Source organism: Oreochromis niloticus, linkage group LG4 (genome assembly GCF_001858045.2).
Source record: "Oreochromis niloticus isolate F11D_XX linkage group LG4, O_niloticus_UMD_NMBU, whole genome shotgun sequence".
In the NCBI taxonomy this organism is placed as follows: domain Eukaryota; kingdom Metazoa; phylum Chordata; class Actinopteri; order Cichliformes; family Cichlidae; genus Oreochromis; species Oreochromis niloticus.
This window is the reverse complement of record NC_031969.2, coordinates 34,492,964-34,503,970: the sequence shown is the minus strand read 5'-3', so window position 1 is coordinate 34,503,970 and position 11,007 is coordinate 34,492,964. Positions and strand designations below refer to the sequence as shown.

At 45.9% G+C, this 11,007-nt stretch overlaps 1 protein-coding gene across 1 annotated transcript; it reads right to left on the bottom strand.

The window, feature by feature from the left end:
• Window positions 1–219: 219 nt before the first annotated feature.
• On the bottom strand, window positions 220–10,992 carry LOC100710834 (MBT domain-containing protein 1; the record flags this gene model as incomplete). The annotated part of the gene is given in 18 exon segments (XM_025906498.1): window positions 220–3,590; window positions 4,003–4,191; window positions 4,680–4,751; window positions 4,826–4,909; window positions 4,912–5,062; window positions 5,803–5,885; window positions 6,923–7,070; window positions 7,150–7,254; window positions 7,919–7,974; window positions 8,085–8,220; window positions 8,615–8,713; window positions 8,794–8,882; window positions 9,034–9,168; window positions 9,362–9,479; window positions 9,953–10,032; window positions 10,400–10,511; window positions 10,592–10,725; window positions 10,809–10,992. Coding segments are annotated over 18 exon segments (2,082 nt in total), but the record flags the coding sequence as incomplete, so codon positions are not given.
• Between the last annotated feature and the right edge of the window lie 15 nt (window positions 10,993–11,007).

Sequence of the window (11,007 nt, the reverse complement as noted above, 5' to 3'; positions counted from 1 at the left end):
TCGCGATGTCTTCTCGGGCGCTGATGATTGGCGTCTGTCTTGTGTCAGTGACGTAAAAGACGGATTTAATGCGACATGACCGTTCAAACAGCAGTCGCTTTCTACAACATCGGATACGTATCGGATTCAGTACCACATATGAAAGTGACCCAGATCGGATTTGAAAATATCGGATTTGTGCCGTTCACGCTGTCAGACCATGATCGGATACGGGTCGCATAGGGTCAAAGAAGTCGGATTTGATGCGCTTTCGCCTGCAGTGTGAACGTAGCCTTAGTCTGGCTGAAAGATTTTACACCCAACTCCAGAGCAGACACACTTCTATAAATCGCCACCTGAATTAACTCCTCCTAAATCTTTACTCATCGTCTTAAGACAGACTGTAAAATACTAAAGTCAGTCTATTGCAGTCCTGAAGCCACTTTGAACCTGGTTGAAACGTTTGACCCGTCGGCTCACACCCTGAAACCAAATTCTGCAGCCCTGCACCTGATCTTCAGTTTTGGTGCTTATTTCACGCAGACTCTATTGATTCATTTCTGATTTTTGCAGCCAATCAGATTTGAGTTGAGCACTGATTTATACCCACAGAAAGACCAAATTAATTCCTATAATAGCCACAAACCCAGTCCAGCCTTCGGATTCTCTAGTTCAGATTCCACCTGATCTTCCTGAGATAACAAACATCTTTAAAAAGCAACCACTGTCAGCATCAGCCTCCAAACGTTCAAATCATCTTTAGGTCCCAATTCTCAGTCTAAGAAACGGCTTCAAATCCCACAGAAAACCTATAAAACCACAATTTCTCCTCCCACTGGGATAATCACACATGACAATATCACAAACTGGCGTGGAAGACCGGCGACCCACTTCACTTTTACCTCTGAATACAAAACCTAGTACAAACACAACTTGTTCACCAGACTCAGTTTGTCAAAATCAATCCATAAAAACATTATCAAACGTGTCACCTACAGATAGCACCATCATACACATAGAACACTTTAATACTAGATTCACACATATAAAAAAGACGAACACGAGCACACGGACAGCAGTGCAAGCAGATTTTAGAAACAGGTTCAGTGTGCAGACGCACGCTCACAGTTTAGCTTAAGACTCGAGTCTAAAAGACCGCTCGACCCTCAACGATGTATCTGTGAGACGACTGCAACACAGATCAAACAGCTCACTCAAAACAACACAAATATAAATGTAGACACTTTTTTAAAAATTATCAAAGTAAACGGTTTCATTTTTAGTTTTTTTAAATGTAGTATGTTAAAACTGTGTCATGAAGTGAAATTATTACATATTAAGGCAAAATTAAGAAACTAAAGTTTGAGTTTATGTTGTGAGCTAATAATGAGTAACTGGTTTTGTCTTACTGGGGTAACGAGTTATACTTTTAATATATCATAATATTATGAAATCCAATACACTGAAGAGCTGAAGTATGTCATGACAAAAAAACTAAACTAAGAAAATATTTTGTCAAAATATTTTACAAATTATTTTTAAATCAAAATCTTTGAAAGTGAAAGTGAGAAACTTCAAAATGCAAAAATATTCATGCCTCTCTTAAAGAAGCTGATTAAAAATCATCAGTCAGTTCTTTGCTGGTAATGAAGCTCAATTTGACAAAAATTTACTTACAAGAAAAATTCTGAGAGTTAAAACTGACGAGAATCAAGTTTGTGTGATCACGGTTAAAAAAGATGAGAAAAACAGGAACAGAGAAATCTAACACGGAGCTGCTGACACGTCGACATATAAAGTCAAAATTATGAGACGGTAAATTTGGTGACGCATTAAAAGAAAAATAATTTAAAAACATAAAAAACTTTCTGTGGGAAATCGTAAGCGTGTAACATTAAAGAGCAAAAGTTTAACACTGAAAGGTAAAATAAGGTAACTATCAGTAATGTAGCATACTCGCATACTAAACAAGTCAGGATTACATTAATATGAGTTTTTTCCCCATTATTGTTTTTGCCAGAAATTTGTTTCCATAGTTTAGAAAATACGTAGTTTAGTTCTTGTGTTTAAGCAGACGTTACACACGTTTGTAGTTTCAGTTCTTTAACATCTGTGTGTTTGTGCAGCTCCAGAAATGTGCATTCAGCTTATTTTGGACTCTCCTTGTGAACGTACACTTTACTGCCTGCAGAGTAAAAAACACAGATAAAGGAACATTTGGACATTTTTACATATGTTAGCTTAAAACCTACTTCAGGCCGTCCCCCTTACTCAGAGCGTCCCTCCACGATCGATTTGATCAATTCTGCTTTTTTCTTTAAGTACTGTGATGGTCTCCTATTACATATAGATTTTAAAATAAATCAAATATACTCATTTTACAATTTTAAATATATTTTCTTAACCCAAAAATCTTTTAATTTTGTTTATACTTTTCTGAGGTATCCATACTGCATAACGACGATGTACTTTTGTAGTTTTTTAGCTGCTGATGTGATAAAGAAAGTACTTCTGATGAAGACATCAGTGTGTGTACAACAGTGCCTTTGGGCAAGGCTGTAAACAATCAGTTTTTTTCTACGTTTGGATCTGTGTGATGTCACAGAGAGGGGGCAGCCAATCACAAGAACGTCGTGTCAAAAGGGGGTGGGGCTAAAACAGCTTGTATCAGAGAGGAGGAACTGAGATGGTGCATAAGATAAAGAAGAGTTATTATGAACTCTGAATCATGCAAAGCTAACGTAACAGTCCCACCATAAAAACATGGTGATGGAAATAAACAGAGCAGTAATGAATCCAGGACCGAGCGTTACTGCAGACTGCTACGTTTTCCATTAACGTGACGCTGGCTTGTGCTAACTCCGCAGTCTTTACCTGGGTCGTGTGGATTCAGGGAAACGAGGACGCACAGGCTGAAATAAACCCCAACGATCCTTTGAAGCTGTGGCTGTGATTGGACGTTTAGCCGTCTCGATGAAACTCAAACACATTTTAAAATCATCAAAACAAAGAAAGCTTTGAGAAAACGTCACGTTTGGCTGACTTTAATCCTTCCAGCAGCTCGTTGGATTGTCTGATCTGCTTCAGCGTCTATCGTGACCGTTTTACCATAAAAATAAATGCTGCAAACCTGTGGGCGGAGCTTCAAGAAGTGATCTTTTTTCCTTCTTCGCGTGGCATCCTCGTTAATCCAGCCGCTCACACTGAAACAGTGTTTTTATGACTACATCAACAGTTTTAACGTTAGAACACGAACAACTACAAACAGTGGAGATCTCGGCGTTGGAAAAATTGTCATATAAAAGCTGTTTGTTGTTTTAACTGTCCTGCGTCGTCGTCTTCTCTAGCAGGGTTCAATTTTCAGATGGCAGTACACCAAACACAGTTAAAGAACACAGAGTTCTTTAAATGAAAGGTTAGGAGGAGCGGTCCAATGTTGGAGGTTATCAGTAGATGATTTCACATATTTGTGGGAGGGGAAGAGAAGGGAAACAGGGTGGAGGCCTACTGCTGGTCCCGGCTGCTGAGGAAGTCTGTGGAGGATCTGTGTGTTTCTGTTTCAGTCCTGTGAGAAGATAACTCTGGCCCTCTGGCATTCTCCTCTCTGACTCCTGCAGAAACACAGACGATGCAGCACTGAGGCCATCACCACATTAAAGAGCATCACGGAGGCGACACGGCGAATGAGAGAAAACAGCTTTTTGCCTAAAGTGGACGTCAGACTGCGAGGATGCACCAAAACAACATCTTCCTCAACACGTGCATGCAAACCTCAATGAACCGAAGCGATGTTGTAAAGACGAGCGTGCTCCACACCGACGTGACCGACTGCAGCGACACACGGCTCGTTGCTGCCGCTGGCTGAGGCTTCGGGTTTAGTTTGGGCCGAATGTTTGACGACGCGGCGAACGCGTCACACACACCGTGCTGTTCATCTGACACTGTGTTTGAATCGTTTCAGTTTTTATGACGTCCAGATTTGTAAAAACCACAGAAATGAAAGAAGGCTGCATGAGTGCATACCTGCCCCCCCCTCAGTGCGGGGGCTGCTCTCCGGGTCGGCAGAGGGCGGCTGGGCCGCGGAGGCCGGAGGAGGGGGTGACGGGTAATCGGGTGGAGTCTCGTTCTCGTCTCCCGATAGGCTCCTGGGGACACCTGTTACCATGGTGCCGGAGAGGCTGACGGGTCGCTTAGCGATGGGCAGCTTCCTCTCTGAGAGACCAAACAGTTTTTGTTAAAGAGACAGTACAACAATCACGTGCTCATGCCACATGCAGCTCCTGCTTCTCCTCCTGTTCGGTCCTTTCATCGTTTCATTTTAGTTTCTCCTCTTTCTGTCGTGACTGAAATGAAAATTGGTTTTTGGTCTGTTTTCGTCTCTATTTAAGTCACATCAGCATAAGTTTTGTTTTTGTTGGTCTATGATAGTTTGGGTCTGTGGCTGCAGCTGCTCAGTGTTCTTCCTGTTACTAAGATCGTTAGAAGAATGTAACGATGTAAATGTGTTAATGGTCGATATCAGCCTGGCGCATTGGTCTCTGTGGGTGTGACTGAGTCAGACTGAAGAACGTCTCTGATGTAAGAACGCTACAGGGAGGCGGAGCATCGTTTATTACTAAGCAGCAGTTTAACACGCAGCGTCCTGAAGGCTGATCTGCGGCATGTTTGTTACTCAGCGATTTAAAGAGACGCCGCCTCACTTTTCTTTTGTCCTTTGTACTGCTGAGACTTCTTCCTCTGTTTGGATGCTGCTGACTGCAGGTCTCTGGAGCCTGAAACAAACAAAAACACACCACAGTTTACCCGTCCTTGTCACCACGGAAACTACAGATCAGGTGGGATTTACCTGCGTTAACAGCCGGAGGCTGCAGCTGGTACCCGGTCAGCTGACACCAGCCCACCGGGTACAGGTCGGGCGACTCACAGTCCACCACTGGTCGTACTCGTCTTCCCAGCCGTCGAAGTGTATCCGTAGCAACCGGTGGACGATGCGCGTGACGGTGGCAACGCAGACGAGCCGTGGTTCCATGAGGTCGACGGCCTCCAGCTTCATACCGGGGCGGAACCCGTGGTTGGGGACGTCCTGATGGAGGACACGGACATGACGCGGTCGTTAACACGTGGATGTTTTTTTGTTTCTAGTCACCGTTTCGGTTTGTTTGCGAAGAAAAAAAAAAAAAAACTAAGAAGGCAAAATTCAAACTTTCACTCAGTTTCCACACAAACAAAAGTATTAAACACCAAACTGCTTTTTATTCAAACTGTTTATAATTCTGTGCATCAGCAACATGAAATCGTCTGTTTGCTGCGAGTTAAAGTTATAAATGACAGTCTGTGTAAGAAGCACAAACTTTACATTTATGATGCTTTACAGCAGTGAGAACCTGAGTGGACACAAACGTCTAACAATAAGCTCATATTAGTGTCAGACTTGCTGCAGACGGTGTTTTTGGGACTTTCACAGATTTGTGGCTTTGTTTTCATTCATATAACAATAAACGCATCAGACATGCAACCTGGTGCATGTTCTGTTTCTGGACCTCCAATTATTTCTTTAATGATATTTTTGGTTAATTTACATTCCATATATTCAACTAAGAGTCACCTCTAACCGCTGAGCCAAAAAGCACTTCATGAGCTCTGGACTGAGCCGTACAGCGGCTGAAGGCTGCTACTGACATCGTCCTGGGAGTCTTTCTAATAATTTTAGTTCAACATGTCTCCTCTATGTTTCTACATCTACACTCCCAGAGCTGCTCAGACTGCAATAAGTCATCATGTTGATGAATCACTGGAGTTGATTTCAGCCCGTTTGAGCCTCACCCTGTTGAACAGGTTCACCGGTGCAGCCACAGACTTGCTCTCCTTCAGATATTCAAACCATCTGAAGGGCAGACTGGAGTAACCTGGACACACAAAGACAGGATAAGTTTGATCACAGCGCACACTACAGGGCAGTTTCAACAAAACATTACGACCACGGGTCCATGAAAGCTGCGACGCTTTGAGAATGGAGTGAACTCCCCAAAGAACAGAACACGTTTTCAAATGTTTCCTGAGACAAAAATATGGACAAAAAAAAAGAAAAAAAGAACATGGTTCAGAATAATGTTCCTCATAGTGAAACCTCATCTACAGAACATCCATCTTCTTCTGCTTATCCGAGGCCGGGTCGCGGGGGCAGCAGCCTAAGCAGAGAAGCCCAGACCTCCCTCTCCCCAGCCACCTCCTCCAGCTTATCCGGGGGGACACCAAGGCGTTCCCAGGCCAGCCGAGAGATATAATCTCTCCAGCATGTCCTGGGTCTGCCCCGGGGCCTCCTCCCGGTGGGACATGCCCAGAAAACCTCACCCAGGAGGCACCCAGGAGGCATCCTTGTCAGATGCCTGAAACACCTCAACTGGCTCCTTTCGATGTGGAGGAGCAGCGGCTCTACTCTGAGGCCCTCCCGAATGGCTGAACTTCTCACCCTATCTCTAAGGGAGAGGCCAGCCACCCTTCAGAGGAAGCTCATTTCAACCGCATGTATTCGTGATCTCGTTCTTTCGGTCACTACCCACAGCTCGTGGCCATAGGTGAGGGTCGGGACGTAGATCGACCGGTAAATTGAGAGCTTCTCTTTTACACTCAGCTCTCTCTTCACCACGACGGACCGGTGCAGCGTCCGCATCACTGCAGCCGCAGCACCAATCCGTCTGTCGATCTCCGGCTCCCTTCTCCAATCACTCATGAACAAGACCCCGAGATACTTAAACTCCTCCACTTGGGGCAGGAACTCGTCCCTGACCCGGAGTGGGCACTCCACCCTTCACAACATCATATCATTAAAAGGGAGAATCTGGAGGGATCTGTGTGCAGGGACGAGGCTGAAAATGAGGCTGGGGCAGCGTTAAAGCTGTTTCTCCCACAGCTGTGTGCTGCTGCCTTTCAAAGGCGCTCCTACCTCTAGGCGGCGTCAGCTCGATGTTGTTAATCTCACAGAAGCCAGCGGGGAAGATGGAGGGAGACGTGGAGTGATAGCAGAACCAGTCCGAGCCATCGGCCGCCTCCGAGCCGTCTATGCCGATCATCAGGTACCCATCTGCCAGGACCTGAGGAGGAGGCGACAGGTTAGATGGAGCCGGAGGTCGGAGCAGCCGGTTTTAGAGTGAGTGCTCAGCTCGCTATTACCTTCCTCACTGTGGCCACACAGATCGCAGACAGATTCAGAGGGTCAATGGCCTCCAGCTTCATCCCATCTTCGAACCAGTGGCCGCTCTGATCCACTTCCTTCACCTTCAGGAAAAACAGGATAAATCTCATTCCTGTTGTAACCTCCAAGCTTCAGGACAATCATTCATCTCTGGTTCTCTTCCACAGCGTCCCGTCGCACTCCCCTCAACCCAACAGGTCACCACAGATGGACGACCCCCCCGAGCCTGGTTCCTCCTTCCTTTTAAAAGGGAGTTTTTCCTTCCCACTGTCGCCGAAGCGCTCGCTCATGTGATGTTATCTTATTGTGATTTTTCCTCTTCTCTCTGTGTTATTAAGCAGCTTCAGGCGACTGTTGTTCTTATTTGGTGCTAAATAAATAAAACTGAATTTAAATTGAATACATGATTAGCATCATTATTACTTAGATAACCATGACTGTTAGTGAAACATCACTGTGTCACACAGTTATCATTGTAGGAAATATGCTGAGTGGGTGTGACTCATAGAATCGCCAACAGTGGACGAAAACCCTTCAGGAAATATTTCGAATGAAATAAAAGACCTTCTGACTTATAATTAGAAACATGTTAAAATTAAAGCCTACATAAATGCAAAATTGATATAAATTGATTTTATGTCCATGAGGAGTCAAACTCTACAGGTGGGACCAGATTACAATCAGGTAACTCAGGTGTAAGCGGATGTAGTAAAGGCAAAGCCAGAGACGACATCGGGTGAAGCTCACTTTGGCAAACAGCTGTCCAGGTGCATCCATCTGACCGTCCAGTTTCTTCGACACATCTGGGAACAATCACACAGTACATGTTCTTCATCCTCATGTTACACGCTGGCTTAAATTCACTGTTTTCTACATGGAGTCTGGTGGCCTGGGATCGAATCAGCTGACCCACCGGATCGTTTGAAGCGGTGTCCAATGGATCGAGACCATCCGATGCTGTGGATCAGAGGACTGTACATGTGACACCAGAAGTCGTCGGTCCCATCGTCGCACTCCTCGTACACGAGCCGGAGACGACCGCCGATCACCTGCCACGACACAAATGTCAGGATAACATTCACGAAAATAATACTAATAAACTGGATAAGCAGAAGAGAATGGATGGATAGATCAACAGCTGTATCAGAGGCGGTGGGTGGAGGACCTCAGGGCTCCGTCACTGGTCTACTGATTTATTCCTTTAAATGTTATTTCTTTGAGAAACTACAGAAATGTACGATTAAAATGTGCTGCTGAGCTGATGATACCGCGCTGTCTGAGCCTCTGAGGTAGAACATCAGGTCCTGATCCTGCAGCTTTGAGTGTTTCCAGTTAATTTGACATAAAAAGTTATTTAAAATACACAAATACTCATAAAAAAACGACTCTGGCAAAGTGACATTTAATCTGCTGCCCAGAGATGCTTAGTTTACTGTGACTCACCTGTTCCACCAGAGCCACTCGAGTCCGGCACAGGTGAGTCTTATCTACCACCTCCACCCTCATCTGTTTCTTGAAGGGGAACTGCATGCTCTCCTGCACCTGAGCAGACACCCGAGTTTAAACTCAGTTTCAGGACGAAGGTTATTAAAAAAATGGATTACGTGTGTTTTCTACGTCACCTTGGAGGCGAAGTCTGGTGGCAGAGTTTTGGAGCCCGTGAGTCTCTTGATCAGGAACGTTTTCCAGTTGGAGAAGCGGTGCAGGATGGCTGTGAACACACACACACACACACACACATATATATATATAAGTTTAAAGCCTAAAAAGAAGTCTGTGTGTTCCTATGAAACTTATTACTCAGGACTGTGAAACTGATCTGAGGTCTGAGAACAAATCTGCAGACAGGAAGTGACCCTTACACTGAGGGGGGACCAGAGGTTTCCCTCCAGCAGCACACCAGCCCACTGGGTGGATGTCTGGCACGCAGAGATTCAACCAGAAGTCTCGCGTAGAGTCGCAGTCGAAACCCTCGTATCTCAACAAAGCCTTAAAACCTGCACGTGCACACACACACACCCACACACACACACATACACACATTAGTTTCATCACAGAGATGGTTCAAACTCTGCAGGAGCCCAACAAATATTTCCATCTCATCTGAACAAAATGCAGACTCAACATTTACGTTAAATTAAAGTCAATTTAATGTTATGTTAGAATGTGTGTGTGTGTGTGTGTGTGTACCAGCCAGTTTGATGATGCCAGCGATCCAGTAAACCTTCATGGGCAGCCCGCTGTCAGTGTTCGGCACCTCGACCCGGATGCCTTCGCTGATGCCTCCCCACGACTTTCCCATCGGGACCTAACAAACACACAAAAATAAAATTAATGAAACATCCGACCGCACACACGGATCCAGTTTCTTATTCGCGAGGTCTGAGATCGACCCCCAGCGAGTTTTACAGCTCAAACAAATTCACACAACAAACTCTGAAGTAAGCAGCGGTGAGGTCGTCTGAGCTGGTTTCCTGTCTGTCGATTCAAAGATAAGACGCACAACATCATCTGCATACGTGACACGCTTCACTAGAGCCCTGGTGATCCAAGCGTGAATCAGTGAAAACTGTGCAGGGTTAAAGCTGCAATGTTTGACCTTTGACCTCATGTTTGAATCTCACAAACGCTGGTGACTCTGTAGTCAGGGGGAGGAGCTTCTTTCTGATGATTAACGCAGTGAACTCAAACTAAAAGATCGTTTCATCGTGCTAGTATCGACTGAACACTGTTCACAGGGAGCTTCATCATAACGGTGAGAAGGACTCTGCTTGTACCCACATGTTTGAAACAGCTGACCGGCGCTCCCATTACATCTCCATCTCCAAGGTAACGACCCCAGTCGAACAACTCCATGGACACTGTGAAGAAAACAGAAGGCGTGATGTGCAAAGAGAAACCTGACACGTTCATCAAGAAGTGCTCAGTGGCACAACGGCAGGAAAGATTCAAGCCTCTGAGAATTAACTGCGATGCAGAGCAGAGTTCAACCGATGTACGATTTAAAAATCAGCTCATATTTATTACTGTTTGAAAAGGCCGACCGCTTCGTTCTTATTTCCTGTCGTACGTGTTAAACACGAGCTCGGTGCGTGTGCACTCATGCCCCGTCAGACACACCGAACCCTCATGTTGAAACTGTTTTTTTCTCATCACGGATCAGTATGATGTCACATGGAGCAGAGAGAAGCCCCGCCCACACGGACGTGTCGGCGCTGCTGAACTCACCGCTCTTCTTGACCCCGCCCTGCTGGTTGGCCTGCTGCTGAGCGTAGGCGGCGAGTTTGGTCATCAGAGGCTGCTTCTGCAGAACCTTGGCTTTCTTGGTAGGAGGCTTTCCCTGAGAAACACAGACACACGGAGCCCGTCACACCTAACATAAAAAAAGTTCAAGGCAAAGTGTTCCTACACCCGCGTTACCTGCAGTCTGGCGAGGATGCTGGCCTTCTTGGAGTTGGATGAGTAGCTCCTAGAGCACGAGACGCTGCAGAAACGTTTGGTTTTGCTGTAGAAGGCATCTCTGACGCCGACCATGCCGCACATCTCACAGGTCGCTGAGGAGAGCAGAGAGAGAGCAACTGAGGACGCAGATTGACCGACTCAGAAAACCAGGTCCTGATTCTGGACGTGAACTGACCCATGCCGGCCTTCCCGTCGGGGTATGTGTACACCTGCCCGTTGGTCTTGATGAGCGTCAGTGAAGAGGAGGAGGGGTTTAGCTGAGTGACCCCTCCTCCTCCTCCTAACTCTTCGTCCTCGCTGTCCTCGGGACTGGAGGCGCCGCTCCCCCGCTGGACTCGGTGCTGCAGCTGCTCCGGTCCTCATCCAGACCGTCC